We start from the raw sequence: 22,525 nt of genomic DNA on the forward strand, positions 1-22,525 counted from the left end.
TAACTTAATCTCAGTGTCCTCATCTGCAAAATGGAATAATAATACCAACTTGGAAGTTTTCTGGCCATTAAATAACATATCTAAAATTTGGAATGGACTTAAAAAAAGAGGCTGATAAATGGTGGTTAACTTTATCTATTATGATTCCATTTCCCTGTCAAGAGCTTTACATACTTATCCCATCAATCCTATTAAATGGACATGATCTATTAAAAAAAAAAAACACACAAAATTTAACTGAGTAAATTTGAAGATCTAATTGGTTTATAAAATGATTCATGAATTGGACAGCATCTCATCTGGCAAACAAAGAACTACTCGGAGAGGTTGCACAGCAAAGAAGGTTTTTATAGTTAAGATGGCAGGACAAGGAAAAGACATTATCAGCAAAGAAAAAAATAAAATTTTATTGCAAGACAGTAAAAGTTGAGGTGATGCTGGCTCCTCACTGGCTGAGCTGTGGTGTTTTCCATTGGCTTGATTTGTTGGGCAAGAAGGAATTTATTCTTCCTCCCCTGGAGCAGTAAAGTAGTTGTACTTCCTGTTTGTGAGTGCAAATTACTTCCTGGGGTAAGTAATTGATTAGCTTCCTGTTGGGGTAGTTGTCCTCTACCTTTTTGGGGTGATTGACAATGAATGAATGGTAGGGTGTGAGAGCTCCCTCCATAGGCCTTTCAGACTGATTTTAGTTGAGATTTCCTTTTATTAACTTCCACACATACTTATGTTATTAATCCTATAAAATGGACATAATCCTTCCCATTCTATAGATGGAGAAATTGAAGTAAAAGAATTTGTGAGGGGAAATAGGTATCATGCTAGCTATATTGCAAACAAAGAAATAGAAGCATGGATTATTTAAATAATGCCTGAGTGTCTCAAAGCAAAGCAATGTGGAGATAGGATCCAAAGTCATGTCTGTCTGACCTGATATTTGGCAATACTATATTAATTGTCTGGGGATTCCCTGGTGGTTCAGTGGTAAAGAACTCGCCTGCTGATGTGGGAGACACAGGTTTGATCCCTGGGTCAGGAAGATCTCCTGGGAAAGAAATGTCAACCCACTCCAGTATTCTTGCCTGGGAAATCCTTTGGGCAGAGGAGCCTGGAGGGCTACAGTCCATGGGGTCACAAAAGAGTGGTACACAACTTAGTGACTAAGTAGCAACAACGATGTATTAGTTGTCACCCCAACAGGTTGTTACAATCATGGTGATATTTGTTATTTGCATTAATTTTTAAGAATCAATTTTCTTTACAATGGGGATATCCCCATGACTCCTTTCAATAAGGACCAGAGTCACAACATTTAGGGAAGAAGCAAGTGTTCCCAAATGGTATTTTCTCAACTGGTTCTGTGCTCATCAAAGCCATAGGCCATCCATTTTACTCGGATTTCTTTTAAAATTTTATTTATTTAGGCTGTGCTGGGTCTTCATTACTTTGCATGGGTTTTTGCTAGTTGCAGCGAGTGGAGGCTATTCCTCTTTGATGTGCTTGGGCTTCTCATTGCAGTGGCTTCTCTTTTTGTGGAGCACTGTCTCTAGGTGCATGGGCTTCAGTAGTTGCAGCATGCAAGCTCAGTAGTTGTGGCTCATGGGCTCAGTAGTTGAGGCGGATGTGCTCTAGGGTGGGCAAGCTCAGTAGTTGAGGCTCGTGGGCTCAGTAGTTGAGGCGGATGTGCTCTAGGGTGGGCAAGCTCAGTAGTTGTGGCTCGTGGGCTCAGTAGTTGAGGCGGATGTGCTCTAGGGTGGGCAGGCTTCAGTAGTTGCAGCTCACGGGCTCAGTAGTTGAGGCGGATGTACTAGGGTGGGCAGGCTTCAGTAGTTGTGGCTCATGGACCCTAAAGCACAGGCTCAGTGGTTGTGGCACCCAGGTTTAGTTGCTCCAGTGCATATGGATTCTTCCCAGACTAGGGATTGAACCTGTGTCCCCTGCATTAGCAGGCAGATTCTTATCCACTGTGCCACCAGGGAGGTCCATACTCCGATTTCTAATGTAACACAAACAATCTATGACTAGCCTTCTGCAGTTGTCCTAATCAATCACAAGTATTTTCTGAAATTGTATTATTTCAAATAGTACTGTGTCAGGTGTTCTGTAACTCCTTTACTTGAGTTTACAATCTATTGATGAACCAACATAAAGATATCAAAACAATTAGCAATTAATGTAAAAGAATAGTAAAGAGATATTTAATTACCTATTGATTAAATAATATTAAAATTAATATTAAATATCAAAAATTTAGAATTATTTTATAAATATATAATTTTATAAATATTGAAATTAATATTTAATAAATATTATACAGTAAATAATTTAAACAGTAAATAATTAAAAGTATTGTGGTAGTTGAGCTGTAAATTAAATTCTGAGTTTCTCAGCAGAAGTGAACATGATTATAAGAAAAGGGAAAAGATACCAGAGGAAGCAGTTTTTCCTTGGAAGTTCCTTCCTTCAACTTCACGAGATTGCAAAGTGTTACTTTACAGAAGATAGAATAAAAGATGTCCTCAGTGACATTCTCACAGCAGACACAAAAATGGAACCCAGTTGGCTTTATCTTTTTACTTTGTATAAAGCTGAAGGTCTAACATTGGAGGCGTGCGTGCTAAGTCACTTCAGTCATGTCTGACTCTGTCACCCCATGGACTGTATCTCACCAGGCTCCTCTGTCCATGGAATTTTTCAGACAAGAATACTGGAGAGGGTTGCCATTTTCTGCTCCAGGATATCTTCCTGACCCAGGGATTGAACTTAAGTCTCTTGTGTCTCTTGCATTGGCAGGTGGATTCTTTACCGCTGTGCCACCTGGCAAGACCACTTTGATGGGCACCTACATTTTAAGTTGATATTCTGCCCGTCTGGTTGAGGGAAAGGCCTCTGTGCTCTAAATCCCACCTCTGCACAAGGTTGGGTTGAGCCTCTTTGTTAAAATGGTGGCACCAGATTACTGGACTCTGGGAAGGGTCGTGCCACTTGCCTGAGTTAGTGGGCTGAGAACTCTTGTTTTCATTGGCTGTTAAACTAAAGAGCCTCTTGATGAGATTAAAAGAAGAGAGTGAAAAAGTTGGCTTAAAGCTCAACATTCAGAAAACTAAGATCATGGCATCCAGTCCCATCACTTCATGGGAAATAGATGGGGAAACAGTGGAAACAGTGTCAGATTTTATTTTTCTGGGCTCCAAAATCACTGCGGATGGTGACAGCAGCCATGAAATTAAAAGACGCTTACTCCTTGGAAGGAAAGTTATCACCAACCTAGACAGCATATTAAAAAGCAGAGATATTACTTTGCCAACAAAGGTCCATCTAGTCAAGGCTATGGTTTTTCCAGTGTTCATGTCTGGATGTGAGAGTTGGACTATAAAGAAAGCTGAGCACAGAAGAATTGATGCTTTTGAACTGTGGTGTTGGAGAAGACTCTTGAGAGTCCCTTGGACTGTAAGGAGATCCAACCAGTCCATCCTAAAGGAGATCAGTCCTGAGTGTTCATTGGAAGGACTGATGTTGAAGCTGAAACTGCAATACTTTGGCCACCTGATGCGGAGAGCTGACTCATCTGAAAAGACCCTGATGCTGGGAAAGATTGAGGACAGGAGGAAAAGGGGACGATGGAGGATGAGATGGCTGGATGGCATCACCGACTCACTGGACGTGAGTTTGAGTGAATTCCGGGAGTTGGTGATGGACAAGGAGGCCTGGCGTACTGCGGTTCATGGGGTCGCAAAGAGTTGGACACGACTGAGCGACTGAACTGAACTGAACTGAGCTTCATGCCCTTCCTGAACTCCCTATGGTACAAATCACCTATGTTTACAGGCACGTTTAACTGATAACCCACGACTCTTACGGGGCTTTCCTGGAGGCTCAGTGGTAAAGAACTTGCCTACAAATGCAGGAGACGCAGGTTTGACCCTTGGATGGGGAAGATTTCCTGGAGAAGAGAATGGCAACCCACTCCAGTACTCTTGCCTGGGAAATCCCATAGACAGAGGATCCTGTGGGCTACAGTCCGTGGGGTCGCAAAGAGTCGGACATGACTTAGCGATTAAACAATGACAAGACTCTTAACACATGAGAAAACTGGGGTCTCAGGCAGTGCCGCTACCTTGTCAGCCAAACCTGAGACCAAACGTTTCGGTTTACCTTTGCAGCTAACTCAGGACCCCAGAGAGTGCAGGGAGGGGGCTCTCTCCCAGGAATTCTTGTTTCCCTAAAAATATTCCACAGCCTTGGAGAATTACTTTCCCGCTGCCTTGAGTGCACAAGCTAGGACACCTCGTGTCAGACAAGGGAGGCCTGAGCGTGTGGAAACTTCCGTCATCGGTGCTGGGCGGGGCGAGGATTCCCTGTCGGAGCCTGTCAGGAGGAGACCCCGGAGGCGTGGCTGGGCGGGGCGAGCCGGGGGCGGGGCCTGGGCGTGCCCTGCGGCGTGCGCGGGGCTGGCTAGCGCGCGACGGAGGCGGGGCAGCAGCTGCGGGCCCACGCCGTAAACAGACAACATGGCGGTGGCGGCTTCCGCGGCACCCGGGGCCTTGGGCACTTTGCAGGCCAGCCGTGCCCGCTTGGTGGCTGCTTGCTGTGCGCGGCTAGGCCCCAGGTGGAGGCTTCCCGGCTCCTGGACGTGCCCACGGGTCGACTCGACGATATGGGCCCGGGGCTGGACGCCTGCGGCCGGGGGAGCGGCCTGGCAGAGGGGCTACAGCGCAGAGGTGAAGACTGAGGACGAGCTGCGGGTGCGGTACCTGGAGGAGGAGAACCGAGGTGAGGGGTGTGACCCGGGTGACCGTGGGTCCTAGGAAAGGGTCTCAAGGTCGCGTGTTTGGGCTGACGTCAGTGTCTACGGAGAAGCTCGACGAGGGGTGTTCTCCCTTCCCCCACTCATGCTTTACAGCTATTTAGTGCTTTCCATGCCTAAAGAGGGCTTCCCTGGTGGCTCAGAAGGTAAAGAATCTGCCTGCAATGCGGGAGACCTGGTTTTGTCTCTGGGTTCGATCCCTGGGTTGGGAAGATCCCTTGGAGGAGGGCATGGCAACCCACTCCAGTATTCTTGCCTGGGGAATTCCATGGACAGAGGAGCCTGGCGGGCTACAGTCCCAGGGGTGGACAACTAAGCACATGCCTAAAGATGTACTACGGAGCAGCTTACCTGCAAAAGTAGCCCTTGGCGCCAAAGACAGAAATGCAGCTTACGCTTTCATCTTTCGATGAGCCAAGATTAATACATCGGGTGAATGATATTTGCTTCCAGATTTCATTCTTGCTCTGTAATTGCTTTCGGTTAACTCAGCTGTGAAGGGGAGAGTTTTAGAAGCTGCAGTGAAAGTGCACTTTATTATTCTGAATATTCGTCAATTTAAAGCTGTTCATTTGAAAAAAATTTTTTCCTTTTGTTCATTTTATCTTAGAAAGATAGTTTTGTGGACTATTTTCACTTCAATTAGACAATTTTGAGTATTTTCTTGGTTTTCCAGTTCCTTTGCTAAGCTTGGGGATGAGACACAATTGGGGATGATATTGATGTTGCCCTTGAGCTCCTTTAGTGGGAGGAGACAGATGCTTTAGCAAAATAATACAGTGGGAGGAAGGGTAATGATCCGGGGTGTGCGCCAGTCGGTAGGAATGCTGTTAAAGCCCAGCTCCTTTCTCTTGCCTTGTTGGGAGAAGCTAAATGGATCATGAAAGGTGGAAACAGCAGCGTGCCAGAAGAGTAGTCTTCGAATTTTGACATGCAGTTGTTGAGCACCTATAATCTGTTAAACAGAAGTGCAAAACCAGTTAAGTCATGTTTGATATCTGTAAGTTGCTAATATATCAAGAGAGATACTGCTGATTAAAAGATTATGCTAACTTTAAAGGCTTGATGAGAGCAAAAGGTTGTAATACCCTCAAGAGGCATATGATCAACTGTATTCAGTGAGATTGGAAGATTCCAGAGGGGAGGTTCTGAAGGTCAAGTTAGGATTTTGCCAGATGCATATGCCGTCCAAGGCGTTCCTTGCAATGGAATTTGACATTACTGAGGCAAACTTCTCTGTGCTTCTATTTTCTTAATGTGTAATATAGAAAAAGTAATACCGACTTTGTATGGCTGCTGTGGAGACTAGATGGGAGTGTGATATTAATTGCCCACTAAGTATCAATCTAGCTCTTAGTGGGTGCTCTGAAGTATATGATGAGTAATTTCATTTATTTATTATTCCTGGCAGAAGAGCATGGTTAAAGGCACGGCATATGAACATGTATGATGTTCTGGGGAAATGACATAGGGCGAATGTGGTTGTAGTATGGCATAACTGCAGAATACTGAGAAATTCAACTGGAAAGTAGATTAGCACTGGAGTGACTAGAGCTGTCCCATCTCTTGGGAGGATTTCAGTTACATTAGGTGTACCAACAGTACATTAGACACAAAAGCATTGCAGGTACAGCTAGTAATATGCACCATATTCTGTATTTTTTTTTAATCTAAATAATGCACCGGAGAAGGCAATGGCAACCCCCTCTAGTACTCTTGCCTGGAAAATCCCATGGACAGAGGAGCCTGGTAGGCTGCAGTCCATGGGGTCACTAAGAGTCGGATGCGACTGAAGCGACTTAGCAGCAGCAACAGCAGCAGCAAATAATGCACACTGAAAATAAATTTTCATAAAATTTCTGAAAAGTCCTTCAGTTAGATTTCAACTGGATCAAGGGAAAGAAATCAGAGTATAAATTCAGAATGTTTTCAGTCACTTGAAATGTAAAAATCAGCTACTAGTAAATACAGTTTTTTTAAGAAAATTGACCCGCTTCCTTTCAGGATTGGCCAGGTGACAACTTAGTTTTGTCTAACATTATATAGGCTTTGCTTTACTGTCAAACCAGCAATAAGCAGTGTAAAGAAAAACAGCATGGCAAGGCTGATGGAAGTGAAGGTGTCTCCGTGGTGTCTTTGCTTCTCATTAGAGGCGAGTCCAAAATTCTGTCCTCTCAGGAGTCTGCAGGCAGTATGATGACTCTGCTGGGTCAGAGGAGCCCCAAACTGCTCTCTGCCCTGTAGGCCTTGTTAGGCTGCTGGAGGTAGGTAAGTGCAGAATATATCAGCTCTCATAGGTTTTCGGAGTTCCATATTTGTAATTTGTTGTGGAAGCTCAGTTAGACACCAACTTTGTTTAGTTGTTATTTCTTGCATTGTTGTCCAGCCTACTTAGTATTTAGAGCAGTGGTACTGGTTATGGTTTACAAAGGTCTCTCCTGGTTTTCTGCAGTGGCCTCTTTTATAGGTCTCCAGTCATTCTCCTTCCCAGTTTATTCTTTGCCTTGCTGCTGGAGTTATTTTTTCAAGCCCAAGCAAGAATTGCATCTCTGTTCAGTTAGAAACCTCTGGTGGTCTCTATGGAGAAGGCAGGGGCAACCCACTACAGTACTCTTGCCTGGAAAATCCCATGGACAGAGGAGTCTGGTAGGCTGCAGTCCATGGGGTCGAGAAGAGTCGGACAGGACTGAGCGACTTCACTTTCACTTTTTATTTTCATGCATTGGAGAAGGAAATGGCAACCCACTCCAGTGTTCTTGCATGGAGAATCCCAGGGACGGGGGAGCCTGGTGGGCTGCCGTCTATGGGGTCGCACAGAGTCGGACACGACTGAAGTGACTTAGCAGCAGTAGCAGTGGTCTCTAATGTCTGCAAGCTCTCACAACTGCAGATATTTACAGATCATGCATCTCCTTTCTGCTGCACCTAAGCCTTACCCTTTCCTCCTCTTATGTGTCAGTGCTTCTGCACACACCTTCTGGAATGACCTGTCTCCTGTCCCTACCAACCTTCTCCCAGTCCAACAGACTTCTACTTGTAATTGTGACCCATTTTAAAAATAGTTTTTCTGAGCTTTGTACCAGCTTCTGGCAGAAAGAGAACAAATAAGCAAATGCATAATGCAAGTTACTCTTAATACCTGCTCCTTCCTCATGCATTCACATCTTCTGGAGTGTCTTTGTAGTCCTTCCACTTTTCTCCATGTTCTTTACCAGCACTGTTCTTGTCCAAGCAACAGTTAGAACTGGACATGGGACAACAGACTGGTTCCAAATAGGAAAAGGAGTACGTCAAGGCTGTATATTGTCACCCTGTTTATTTAACTTATATGCAGAGTACATCATGAGAAACGCTGAACTGGAAGAAACACAAGCTGGAATCAAGATTGCCAGGAGAAATATCAATAACCTCAGATATGCAGATGACACCACCCTTGCGGCAGAAAGTGAAGAGGAACTCAAAAGCCTCTTGATGAAAGTGAAAGTGGAGAATGAAAAAGTTGGCTTAAAGCTCAACATTCAGAAAACGAAGATCATGTCATCCGGTCCCATCACTTCATAGGAAATAAATGGGGAAACAGTGGAAACAGTGTCAGACTTTATTTTTCTGGGCTCTAAAATCACTGCAGATGGTGACTGCAGCCATGAAATTAAAAGACGCTTACTCCTTGGAAGGAAAGTTATGACCAACCTAGATAGCATATTGAAAAGCAGAGACATTACTTTGCCAACAAAGGTTCATCTAGTCAAGGCTATGGTTTTTCCTGTGGTCATGTATGGATGTGAGAGTTGGACTGTGAAGAAGGCTGAGCACCGAAGAATTGATGCATTTTAACTGTGGTGTTGGAGAAGACTCTTGAGAGTCCCTTGGACTGCAAGGAGATCCAACCAGTCCATTCTGAAGGAGATCAGCCCTGGGATTTCTTTGGAAGGAATGATGCTAAAGCTGAAGCTCCAGTACTTTGGCCACCTCATGTGACTCCTTGGAAAAGACTCTGATGCTGGGAGGGATTGGGGGCAGGAAGAGAAGGGGACGACAGAGGATGAGATGGCTGGATGGCATCATTGACTTGATGGACGTGAGTCTGAGTGAACTCCGGGAGTTGGTGATGGACAGGGAGGCCTGGCGTGCTTCGATTCATGGGGTCGCAAAGAGTCGGACACGACTGAGCGACTGAACTGAACTGATGAGTATCTTTTCACGTGCTTATTGTCCATGTGTATGTCTTCTTTAGAGAAATGTCTTCTCAAATCCTTGTTAATGGGGTTGTTCTTTTGTTGTTGAATTGTAAGTGTTCTTTATATATTCTGGATACAAGTCCCTATTCAGATATATAACTTGAATATATTTTCTCGTGTTCTATGGGTTGTCTTTTCATCCTTGTTAATTTTGAAGAACCTAGGTTTTAATTATGGCGTAGTACAGTTTTCATGGACAGAGGAGTCTGGCAGGCTACAGTGCATGGACTTGCTGGACATGACTTAGCCACTAAAGCAACAACTGACCAACAATTTATTTATTTACTTATTTTTGTTGTTGAATATCAAAGAATCTCTAGAGAATTCTCAGTTTTTTCAAGAAAGTCAAGTCAACTGGTATTTTGATAGGTATTGCATTGAATAGGTAGATCGATTTGGGGAATATTGCATTTTTAACAGTGTTAAATTAAGCATGGAGAAGGCAGTGGCACCCTACTCCAGTACTCTTGCCTGGAAAATCCCATGGACGGAGGAGCCTGATAGGCTGCAGCCCTTGGGGTCGCTAAGAGTCGGACACGACTGAGCGACTTCACTTTCTCTTTTCACTTTCATGCTTTGGAGAAGGAAATGGCAACCCACTCCAATGTTCTTGCCTGGAGAATCCCAGGGATGGGGGAGCCTGGTGGGCTGCTGTCTATGGGGTCGAACAGAGTCAGACACGACTGAAGTGACTTAGCATTAGCAAATTAAGCATTGCATGAACATGGAATATCTTTTCACTCAGCAGTGTTTTGTATTTTTTCAGTGTATAAGTCTTGCACGATTTTTGTTAAATTTATTTCTAACTATTTCATTCTTTTTGGATGCTACTGTAAATGGAATTGTTTTTCTTAGTTTTCAGATTGCTCATTGCCGTCCTACAGTAATACAGTTGTTTTTGTATGTTGATCTTGTATCATGCAACCCTGCTGAACCTGCTTAATTATTCTCATAATTTTTTTACTGGGTTTCTTAATATTTATATATATACAAGATCCATGTCATCTGCACATAGAAGAAATTTTACTTATTCTTTTCCAGTCTGGATGCCTGTTATTCTTTCTCTTGTGTCATCTCTTTCCTTGAGCCTCCATTACAGTGTAGAATAAAAGAACAGACATCCAAGTCTTTTTCCTGATATGTGGTGAAAGCATTCATTCTTTCACCATTAAGTATGATATTAGCTGTGGGTTTTTGGTAGATGTCCTTTATCAGGTTGAAGGAACCTCTGTCTATTGCAATTATGTTCATAATTTGCAATTATGTTCATGAAAGATAGTGGTCTTTAATTTTCCATTCTTGGTATATCTTTGTCTGGTTTTGGTATAAGGGAAATGCTTGCTTCATAGAATGAGCAAGGAAGGGCCCCTTCTGTTTCTATTTTCTGGAAGAGATTGTATATCATTGTAGCTGGAAGAGCTACATACTTATAAGTGTTTTTATCTGGGTGAAAGTAAGTGAAAGTCGCTCAGTTATGTCTGACTCTTTGAGACCCCAAAAATTTTCCAGGCCAGAATACTGGAGTGGGTAGCCTTTCCCTTCTCCAGGGGATCTTCCCAACCCAGGGATCAAACCCAGGTCTTCCGCATTGCAGGCGGATTCTTTACCAGCTGAGTCACAAGGGAAGCCCAAGCATACTCAAGTGGGTAGCCTATCCCTTCCCCAGCGGATCTTCCTGACCCAGGGATCGAATCAGGGTCTCCTGCATTGCAGGCAGATTCTTTACTAGCTGAAATATGAGGGAAGCCCTTATCTGGTTGAATTTTGTCCAGTTCTTTTTCTGCATCTATTGACATGATTGTATGACTTTTCTTGTTAAGCCTTTTATATGATTGATTATGTTAATTGATTTTCAAATATTGAACCAGTCTTACACACCTGGAATAAATCCCACTTGATTTTGGTGTGTAATTATTTTTATACATTGCTGCATTTAATTTGGTAACAGTCTATTGAGGATTTTTGCAGTTATGTTCATGAAAGATAGTGGTCTTTAGTTTTCCATTCTTGGTATATCTTTGTCTGGTTTTGGTATAAGGGAAATGCTTGCTTCATAGAATGAGCAAGGAAGTGCCCCTTCTGCTTCTATTTTCTAGAAGAGATTGTATATCATTGTAGCTGGAAGAGAAATTATATCATTTTTTTCTTTGAATGTTTTGGTAGAATTACAAGTGAAACTGTCTGTACCTGATGTTTTCTGTTTTAGAAGCTTTTAATTGTTAATTACATTTCTTTAATAGATGTAGGTCTATTTGACTTATCTCTTTCTTGTCCTAGTAGATTGTGCCTTTCAGAAAGTAGGTTTATTTCATATAACTTAGCAAATTCGTTGGCATATAGTTGTTTGTAATGCTTCTTTATTATGCTTGTATCAATGAGATTCAGTAGTGATGAATTTCTCATGTTAGTACTTTATATTTTCTTTCAAAAGATTTCTGATATTAGTAATTTGTTTTCTTTCTTTCTCTCTCTCCCATGGCGAGCCTGGCTAGAGATTTATCAATTTATTGATCTTTTTAAAGAACTAAGTTTTGATTTAACTGATTTCTTGTCTACTGATTTTCTGTTTTTATGTCATTGATTTCTTCTGATTTTTAATTTTTTCACACTTATGTTAGATTTAATTTGTTGTTTGTTTTCTAGTTTCTTAAGGTGGAAATATAGATTTCCACTTCCTAATAAGTGCATCAGTGTTATCAGTTCTTCTTTAAGCACTGCTTTTGCTGGGTCACACATATTTTGAGTTCAGTCACTCAGTCGTGTCTGACTCTGTTCGCTCAGTCATATGCAACTCTTTGTGACCCCTTGAACCACAGCGCGCCAGGCCTCCCTGTCTATCACCAACTCCCAGAGTTCACCCAAACTGAAGTCCATTGAGTCAGTGATGCCATCCAACCATCTCATCGTCTGTCGTCCCCTTCTCCTGCCCTCAGTCTTTCCCAGCAGCAGGGTCTTTTCCAATGAGTCAGCTCTTCGCATCGGGTGGCCAAAGTACTGGAGTTTGAACTTCAACATCAGTCCTTCCAATGAACACCCAGGACTGGTCTCCTTTAGGATGGACTGGTTGGATCTCCTTGCAGTCCAAGGGACTCTCAAGAGTCTTCTCCAACAACACAGTTCAAAAGCATCAATTCTTCTGTGCTCAGCTTTCTCTTTATAGTCCAATTCTCACATCCATACGTGACTACTGGAAAAACCATACCCTTGACTAGATGGACCTTTGTTGGCAAAGTAATATCTCTGCTTTTTGATATGCTGTCTAGGTTGGTGATAACTTTCCTTCCAAGGAGTAAGCGTCTTTTAATTTCATGGCTGCAGTCACAATCTATATTGATTTTGGAGCCCCCAAAAATAAAGTCAGCCATTGTTTCCACTACTGGATGCCATGATTTTAGTTTTCTGAATGTTGAGCTTTAAGCCAACTTTTTCACTCTCCTCTTTCACTTTCATCAAGAGGCTCTTTAGTTCTTCACTTTCTGCCGTAAGTGTGGTGTCATCTGCATATCTGAGGTTATTGACATTTCTCCTGGCAGTCTTGATTCCAGCTTGTGCTTCTTCCAGCCCAGCGTTTCTCATGATGTACTCTGCATATAAGTTAAATAAGCAGGGTGACAACGTATAGCCTTGATGTACTCCTTTCCCGATTTGGAACCATGTCCAGGTTTAACTGTTGCTTCCTGACCTGCATGCAGGTTTCTCAAGAGGCAGGTCAAGTGGTCTGGTATTCTGATCTCTTTGAGAATTTTCCACAATTTATTGTGATCTACACAAAGGCTTTGGCATAGTCAGTAAAGCAGAAATAGGTGTTTTTCTGGAACTCTCTTGCTTTTTTGATGATCCAGCGGATGTTGGGAATTTGATCTCTGGTTCCTCTGCCTTTTCTAAAACCAGCTTGAACATCTGGAAGTTCACGGTTCACATATTGCTGAAGCCTGGCTTGGAGAATTTTGAACATTACTTTGCTAGCGTGTGAGATGAGTGCAATTGTGTGGTAGTTTGAGCGTTCTTTGGCATTGTCTTTCTTTGGGATTGGAATGAAAACTGACCTTTTCCAGTCCTGTGGCCACAAATTTGCTGACATATTGAGTATAGCAGTTTCACAGCATCATGTTTTAGGATTTGAAATAGCTCAACTGGAATTTTATCACCTCCACTAGCTTTGTTCATAGTGGTGCTTCCTAAGCGGCAAGGGGGGAGGGGCGGAGGGGGGCGGGGGCGGGGACACACACACACATATGTTTTGGTAAGTTGTATTTTCAGTTTCATTTAGTTAGAAATATTTTAAATTTCTCTCTAGATTTCTTCTTTTACTTACATTTTACTTAGAAGTACCTTATTTAATCTCCAAGTATTTTGAAGTTTTCCAGCTGTCTTTCTGTTACTGATTCCTGTGGTTTATTTCCATTGTTATTTAGGAGCATACTTCAGTATGATTTCTATTTTAAATTTGTTACGGTGTGCTTTTTGCCCAAAATATGGTCTGTCATGGTGAATATCCATATGATCTTGGGAAGAATGAGTAGTTTGCTGTTGTTGGATGCGGTATTCTATATTCAGTTAGATATAGTATTCAATTAGATTTAGTTGATTTTTTGGTTGGTATTCCTCATTGGAAAAGACTCTGATGCTGGGAGGGATTGGGGGCAGGAGGAGAAGGGGACGACAGAGGATGAGATGGCTGGATGGCATCACTGACTCGATGGACGTGAGTCTGAGTGAACTCCAGGAGTTGGTGATGGACAGGGAGGCCTGGCGTGCTGCGATTCATGGGGTTGCAAAGAGTCGGACACGACTGAGCGACTGAACTGAACTGATATCGTTAATTGATTTTCTGCCTGCTGGATTTATTAGTGATAGAGGCAAGTTGAAATTTGCAACTGTAATGATGGATTTGTTTATTTCTCCTTGTAATTCTGTCAGTTTTTAAATCATGCAAATTTAAGCTCTATTGTTTGGTGAATACACATGGGTTATTATGTTGGAGAAATGACCCCGCCAACATTATCCCCTTTTCTCACTCAGACTGTTCTTTGTTCTGAGATCTGCTTTCTCTGAAATTAATGTTACCACTCCAGGTTTTATTAGTGTTGTTGTGTTTAGTCGCTAAGTTGTGTCTGACTTTTGTGATCCCCTGGACTGAGCCCGCCAGGCTCCTCTGTCTGCGGGATTTTTCCAGGTAAGAATACATAATTGCATTGCCGTTTCCTTCTACTGATTTTCCCGACCCAGGGATTGAACTCAAGACTCCTGCATCGGCAGGTGATTTCTTTACCACTGAGCCAACTGAGAGGCCCTTTTTTAGTGTTAGCATTATCTTTCTTCATCTTTTGATTTTTTAAATCAGTGTGTGTCTTTGAAGTGGATTTCTTGTATATGTCATATGGTTGGGTATTGTTTTAATCCACTCTGACAGTATCTGTCTTTTAATTAGTGTATTTTAGACCATTCATATTTAAATTGATTATTGAAATAGTTGGATTATTATGTATTTGTAACTGTTTTCTATTCATTGCCCTTATTTTTTTCTTTCATTTTTTGACTTTAACTCTTTTTCTGCAAATTGTCTTCCCTTTTAGCTTATCAATTACCCTTTTTTAGAGATTTTATTGGTTGCCATGTTATTTGCAGTTCATGTTTACAACTAATCTACATCTACTTTTAATAACACTATATGACTTCATAGTGGTAAAGGTATAAATGCATATTCCCATTTCTTTCCTCCCATACCATTGCTGTCATTCTTTACACTTTTCTGTAAGCTACAGTCACCACATACGTTATTGCATTATTGTTTGGAATAAGTTATCATTTAGTTATAAGTCAGAAAGAACATTGACATTTATTTAATAGTGTGTTGTTAGTAGTAGTTGGGCTTAATAGTTCTGAATTTGTTTTCCTTTTATTGTAGAATAGAGCAAATGAAAACCTGTTGGTCTTGGGAATTAGACTTCATTATGATGAAAAAAGAGAAGGAGAGAGATGGTATAAGTATGGGATGGGGGGAAGTGAGGAAGAAACTTGTTGCATTGGATTCGAATTAGAGTTACCAGGACAAACTTATAAAAATCATAAGTATATTGTATGTATACATATTTACATTTATTTCCTTTTCTGACCACTAAAATTGTCTAAATGAAATGAAGTAGCATGGTAGCAGTAAACATATCTGATATCCAGATTTTGGTTTCTAAAGACTATTCCCTCATTGAAAGAAGCCAGGACTTTTTGGAGAAGTGTCTGATTTCAGGTCTGGAGCAGGGAAAGTGAAAGGTGAGCCTGGAATATCTTTGTGGGCCAGGAAGCAAGGAAGTGTTCAAATAATAAAAGGATCGTGGCAGGGCACAGCCTTACAGGGCTCTCACTGAGCATATCTAGGGTAATTTGAACATTTATGGATTAATGGAACAGTGTTAAAGGATTATATAACACCTTGAATAAAGAATCCATGAAGCCATAGAGATTATGTGAAACAGTGTGGTAGGGAAGAACATATTTTTATAGAAGAATGGTAGGAATGATAGAAAATCGCCATTTTTTGAAACCACCAAGATAAAAATAAAGGAATTATCATTGCAGTGAGATACAGATGCTTTATCTTTTTCCAAGTCTGTATACAGTTGTCCCAACACTGCTTAATCATCGTTACTTCACTGTTTTGAAGGGCATTTTTATGACAAGCTGAATTTCCATACTGTCTTTCTGTTCTGTTTTATGATCTCTGTAGATGTTGTTGTTCTCCATTATTTTATGATTAAAGCTGTGTTGTGTTTCAGTAGGGCCAGGTACTCACTCCTTCATCTTTACTCTTTTTTTTTAATTTGTTTTCATTCCTTTTCCTGCATGGTTATTTTTCTGCAAGAGTTTTGGAATGTTCATGTATAATTTCAGAAAAAGGCTTATTAATATTTTTATTGACATTGTGTTGGGTTTAAAATTAGAATATTTATACAATGTTTTTTTTAAACATAAAAACATGTTTCTATTTGTTTAATTCTACCTTTTTTTTTTTTAAAAGGACAGTTTAAAAAGTACCTACCCTTAGGGCTTGCTCATTTATGTTACCTGTATCCCAGGTCATCCTGCTTCCTGTCTGGTTCATAAAAATGAAATAATTTGTTTCAGTGTATCTTCTAAGTGGTTTCCTTTCTCCCTCTGTTTCTCTATTTCTCTTTATAGGAAGGCTATTGTTTCTGGATGTATTAATTTCATGTGTTGCAAATAAATATGCTTTTGTTTGCAGTGGTTTTTTATTTGATTTGGATTTTCTAGGTTTATAATCATCATTTGTTAATGATTTTCTAATGTTTCTAAAATTTGGATATTATAAAAATTGCTGCATATTCTCTTTGTATTCAAGTGAAAGATTTCTGGGTTAGTTCTTTATATTTTTAGAACCCTAATTAGGGTTAGGGCTAGGATTATAATCTTCTACCTATACAATTTCTGTTATTTGTAACCTTAGTTTATATCATCAGAACTTTTGATAGTTGCATCTTGTTCTCTTATCCAGTGCTGTATCTAGAGATTGACCTGGTGCTTTATCTAGAGATTGAATATAAACAGAGTTTGTAATGTTATTGATAATATTTATGTTGGTACTACCTTCAGTTTATCTTTAGAAGCATGTACTTTCCATCTCTGCTCCGCAGCCTATGTGATCTCTCACCTGGATCTCTGCAGTAGCATCTTGTTTAGTATCCCCTACTATAATTATTATTATTATTATTTTTTGGTCTATGTGGATGAAATTCACATAGTACAAAATTAACCATTTTAACTTTTCAAGGTGTACATCCAGTAGTTTTTAGGTTATTCCATGTTTACAACCATCACCACTGTCTTAATTCCTTTCAAATTGCTTTCAAAACAAAGCCATGGTTCTTACTCACTTCCTCCTCATCCCTTTCTCCCCAAGGTTTCTAAAACCCACTAATTTCTCTTCTGTCTTTATGGAGTTTGTCTATACTAGGTACTTCATGGAAGTAGAATCATACCATGTGTGATTTATGTCTGAGTTCTTTAGCCTAATGTTTTCAGAGTTCGTCTGTTTTACAGCATGTATCAGCATTTCATTTGTTTTTATGGCTGAATACTATTTCATTGAATGGATATAACTTTTTTGTGAATAGTTATTTGTTTGAATGTATGTTTTCATTCTCTTGGGTAGATACCTAGGAGTAGAATCATGTGGTAACTTTATGTTTGGTGTTTGGAGAAACCACCAGACTGTGTGAGAGTTCTATGAGAGTTCTTATTTCTCCACATCCCTGTCAATGCTTGTTTCTTTTTTAAAAAAATTAAAGCCATCTTACTGGGCATAAAGTAATTTTTGTGGTTTTTGATTTGCATTTCTTTAGTAACAAATTCATTGTTTCATTTAATTTTGAAAAAAAAAAATTTAATTTTTTAACATCAGAAACATTTTGTACTGGTGTGTAGCCAATTAACAATATTGTGGTAGTTTCACAATAAGTGAACAGCAAAGGGACTCAGCCTTAGGTATACATGTATCCATTCTCTCCCAAACTCCCACTCCCATCCAAGCTGGCACATAACATTGAGCAGAATTCCATGTGTTATACAACAGGTCCTGGTTGGTTTTCTGTTTTGAATATAGCAGTGTGTACATGACTTTTCCCAAAGTCCTTAACTATTCCCTTCCCCCCAGTAACTGTAAGTTTGTTTTCTAAGTCTGTGAATAAAAAATGGGCAGAAGACCTGAACTAACATTTCCCCAAAGAGGACATACAGATGACCAGTAGGCACATGAAAAGATGTTCAACATCGCTAATTATTAGAGAAATGCAAGTCAAAACTACAGTGAGATAGTACCTCAGACTGGTCAGAATGGCTATCCTCAAAAAACCCACAAACAACAGATGCTGAAGAGGGTGTGGAGAGAAGGGAGCCTTCTTGTACTATTGGTAAGAATGTAAATTGGAACAGCCACTATGGAGAACAGTAGTGAAGTTCCTGAAAAAACTAAAAACAGAGCTATCATATGACCCTGCAATGCCTTTCCTGGGCATATATCCAGAGAAAAACATGGCCTGAAAAGAAACATGCACCTCAGTGTTCACTGTAGCACTGCTTACAGTAGCCAAGACATGGAAGCAACCCATTGTCCATCAACAGAGGAATGGATAAAGAAGAGGTGGTATATGTGTACAATGGAATATTACTCAGCTGTTAAAAAGAATGGAGTAATGCCATTTGCAGCAACAAAGGTGGACCTAGAGAGTGGAGAGTGTCATACTGAGTGAAGTAAGTCAGAGAGAGAGAAGTATCTTATCAGTTCAGTTCAGTTCAGTTGCTCAGTCGTGTCTGACTCTTTGCGACCCCATGAACTGCAGCACACCAGGCCTTCCTGTCTATCACCAGCTCCCGGAGTTCACCCAGACCCATGTCCATCGAGTCAATGATGCCATCCAGCCATCTCATCCTCTGTCGTCAACTTCTCCTGCCGCCAATCCCTCCCAGCATCAGGGTCTTTTCCAATGAGTCAGCTCTTCTCATGAGATGGGCAAAGTATTGGAGTTTCAGCTTTAGCATCATTCATTCCAGTGAACACCCAGGACTGATCTTCTTTAGAATGGACAGGTTGGATCTCCTTGCAGTCCAAGGGATGCTTAAGAGTCTTCTCTGACACCACAGTTCAAAAGCATCAGTTCTTCAAAACTCAGCTTTCTTCATAGTCCAACTCTCACATCCATACATGACCACAGGAAAAACCATAGCCTTGACTAGACCGACCTTTGTTGGCAAAGTAATGTCTCTGCTTTTGAGTATGCTATCTAGGTTGGTCATAACTTTCCTTCCAAGGAGTAAGCGTCTTTTAATTTCGTGGCTGCAGTCACCATCTGCAGTGATTTTGGAGGCTCCCAAAATAAAGTCTGACACTGTTTCCACTGTTCTCCCATCTATTTCCATGAAGTGATGGGACCAGATGCCATGATCTTTGTTTTCTGAATGTTGAGCTTTAAGCCAACTTTTTCTCTCCTCTTTCACCTTCATCAAGAGGCTTTTGAGTTCCTCTTCACTTTCTGCCATAAGGGTGGTGTCATCTTCATATCTGAGGTTATTGATATTTCTCCTGGCAATCTTGATTAAGGTTGTTCTTCTTCCAGCCCAGCGTTTTTCATGATGTACTCTGCATATAAGTTAAATAAGCAGGGTGACAATATACAGCCTTGACGTACTCCTTTTCCTATTTGGAACCAGTCTGCTGTTCCATGTCCAGTTCACAAAATCCACATAGTCAAAGGCTTTGGCATAGTCAATAAAACAGAAATAGATGTTTTCCTGGAACTCTCTTGCTTTTTCGATGATCTAGTGGATGCTGGCAATTTGATCTCTGATTCCTCTGCCTTTTCTAAAACCAGCTTGAACAACTGGAAGTTCATGGTTCACGTATTGCTGAAGCCTGGCTTGGAGAATTTTGAGCATCACTTTACTAGCGTGTGAGATGAGTGCAATTGTGTGGTAGTTTGAGCATTCTTTGGCATTGCCTTTCTTTGGGATTGGAATGAAAACTGACCTTTTCCAGTCCTGTGGCCACTGCTGAGTTTTCCAAATTTGCTGGCATATTGAATACAGCACTTTCACAGCATCATCTTTCAGGATTTGAAATAGCTCAACTGGAATTCCATCACCTCCACTAGCTTTGTTCATAGTGATGCTTTCTAAGGCCCACTTGACTTCACATTCCAGGATGTCTTGCTCTAGGTGAGATCACACCATCGTGCTTATCTGGGTCATGAAGATCTTTTTTGTACACTTCTGTGCATTCTTGCCACCTAGTCTTAATATCTTCTGCTCCTGTTAAGTCCATACCATTTCTGTCCTTTATCGAGCGCATCTTTGCTTGAAATGTTCCCTTGGTATCTCTAAATTTTCTTGAAGAGATCTCTAGTCTTTCCCATTCTGTTGTTTTCCTCTATTTCTTTGCATTGATCGCTGAAGAAGGCTTTCTTATCTCTCCTTGCTATTCTTTCTAACTCTGCTTTCAGATGCTTATGTCTTTCTTTTTCTCCTTTGCTTTTCGTTTCCCTTCTTTCACAGCTATTTGTAAGGCCTCCTCAGACAGCCATTTTGCTTTTTTGCATTTCTTTTCCGTGGGGATGGTCTTGATCCCTGTCTCCTGTACAATGTCACAAACCTCCATCCATAGTTCATCAGGCACTTGTCTATCAGATCTAGGCCCTTAAATCTATTTCTCACTTCCACTGTATAATCATATGGGATTGATTTAGGTCAAACCTTAATGGTCTGGTGGTTTTCCCTACTTTGTTCAATTTAAGTCTGAATTTGGTAATAAGGAGTTCATGATCTGAGCCACAGTCACCTCCCGGTCTTCTTTTTGCTGACTGTTTAGAGCTTCTCCATCTTTGACTGCAAAGAATATAATCAATCTGATTTCGGTGTTGACCACTTGTTGTTGATCCCCGAGTGAAGTAAGTCAGAGAGAGGAAAGTATCATATGATATCCCTTATATGTGGAATCTAAAAGGAAATGATAGAAATGCATCTCATTTATTATGTCTTCTTTATAGAAATATTTATTCATATCCTTTGCCTGTTTTTCAGTTGAGTTGTCTTTTTGTTGTGAGTGGTACCAGTTCTTTATATAATCTCAATATTTACCCCATATCAGATGTATCATTTGCAAATATTTTCTATTCGTGGGTTTTTTCACTTTCTTGGTAATTTTGATGAAGTCTAGTTTATCTGTTTTTTTCTTTCATTGCTTGTGCTTTTATTGTCATATTTAAGTCAGTGTTGCCTAAACCAGGATTGTGAAGATTTATCATTTGTTTCCTTCTAAGAGTGTTACAGTTTTAGGTCTCAGATCCATTTTGAGATGATTTTGTATATGCTATGAGTAAAGGGCCCAGCTCCATTCTTCTGTGAGTGAATATCTGGTTGTCCACCCCTGTTTGTTGATCCATTTTGAGATGATTTTGTATATGCTGTGAGTAAAGGGCCCAGCTCCATTCTTCTGTGGGTGAATATCTGGTTGTCCACCCCTGTTTGTTGAGAAGTCCTGCACCATTGGATGGTCTTGGTATCCTTGTTGAAAACAAATTGATGATTGATTTTTATTACTGAGGTCTTTCTTTATTACTTAGATGTCTTTCAGTGTGTTTTGTAGTTTTCAGTGAAATTTCTTGGTTAAGTTTATTCCTAAGTAATTGTGTATATATATATATTTTGATGCTGTTACAAATTGAATTGTTTTCTTAATTTCATTTTTGGAGTGTTCATTGATAGTGTATAGAAATATAACTGATTTTTGTATATTGATATTATATTATGCAGCTTTTCTGAGTTCACTTATTAGCTCTAATAGTTTTTGATGGATTCATTGGGATTTTCTGTGTGTAAGACCATATTATTTGTGGATGGAAATAGACTTACTTCTTTCTTTTCCTCATAGCTCAGTTGATAAAGAATCTGCCTGCAGTGCAGGAGATCCTGGTTTGATTCCTGGGTTGGGAAGATCTGCTGAGAAGGGATAGGCTACCCCCTCCAGTATTCTTGGACTTCCCTTGTGGCTCAGCTGATAAAGAATCCGCCTGCAATGCGGGAGACCTGGGTTCAATTGGGAAGATCCCCCAGAGAAGGGAAAGGTTACGTACTCCAGTATTCTGGCCTATAGTATTCCGTGGACTGTTTAGTATATGGGGTCACAAAGAGTCGGACACGGCTGAGCAACTTTCACTTTCTTTTTTTTTTTTCCTATCTAAATTCCTTTTATTTCTTTTTTTTGCCTACTTACCCTGCTAGAATTTCTATTACATTGTTAAATAAATAAAGTGGTGAAAATGGACATCCTTATCTAATTTTTTTATCTCAGGGAGAAGACCTTAAGCCTTTTAACATTAAATATGATGTTAATTATAAGTTGTTTTTTTTTTTTTTTTTTTATAAATGTCCTTTATTAGGTTGAGGAAGTTTCCTTCTGTTACTAGCTTGTTGAGGTTTTTAAGTTATTATTTCTTAAAAATCATTTAAAGCATGTTGGATTTTGTCCAGTGTTTCTTTTGCATCAGTTGAGGTGATCATATAATTTTAAAATATTTTCTTTTATTCTGTTAGTGTGGTGTATTACTTTGCTCAATTTTTGTGCTGAACTACCCTTGCATTCCTGGGTAAGTCCCTCTTGGTCATGACTGCTAAATTTGACTTGCTAGTATTTTGTTGAGGATTTTTTTTACATCTGTATTCATAAGGGATATTGGTCTAGTATATTCTTGTTTCCTTCTAATCTGTTTTCTACACTGTGGCCTGAGTGACCTTTTTAAAATGTAAGTTTGAACATAGAAATAAATTTCCCCAGTTTGAAAAAAAGCTATTAGAAATGCATAGCAAACATTGTACTAAACAGTGAAATGCTTAGAAACATTTTCATTAAAGGTATTGACAAAATAAAGGAACTTACTATTTTTGCTAATATTACATTGGACTTGAAGGCCTAGCTAAA

At 40.3% G+C, this 22,525-nt stretch overlaps 1 protein-coding gene across 3 annotated transcripts in view; it reads left to right on the forward strand.

Annotated features, from left to right (window-relative positions):
• Positions 1-4,442: 4,442 nt before the first annotated feature.
• AUH (AU RNA binding methylglutaconyl-CoA hydratase) overlaps positions 4,443-22,525 on the forward strand; it is a 184,612-nt gene continuing 166,529 nt past the window's right edge. The window contains exon 1 of one of the 3 annotated variants that reach the window (XM_027550355.1): positions 4,443-4,770. In XM_027550355.1, coding sequence (XP_027406156.1) covers positions 4,509-4,770 — 262 coding nt within the window. In that variant the 5' untranslated portion in view covers positions 4,443-4,508. The remainder of the gene's footprint in view (positions 4,771-22,525) is intronic. The other 2 variants (XM_027550356.1, XM_027550357.1) reach the window with 2 other exon arrangements.

Source organism: Bos indicus x Bos taurus, chromosome 8 (assembly GCF_003369695.1).
Source record: "Bos indicus x Bos taurus breed Angus x Brahman F1 hybrid chromosome 8, Bos_hybrid_MaternalHap_v2.0, whole genome shotgun sequence".
Classification (NCBI taxonomy): Eukaryota; Metazoa; Chordata; class Mammalia; order Artiodactyla; family Bovidae; genus Bos; species Bos indicus x Bos taurus.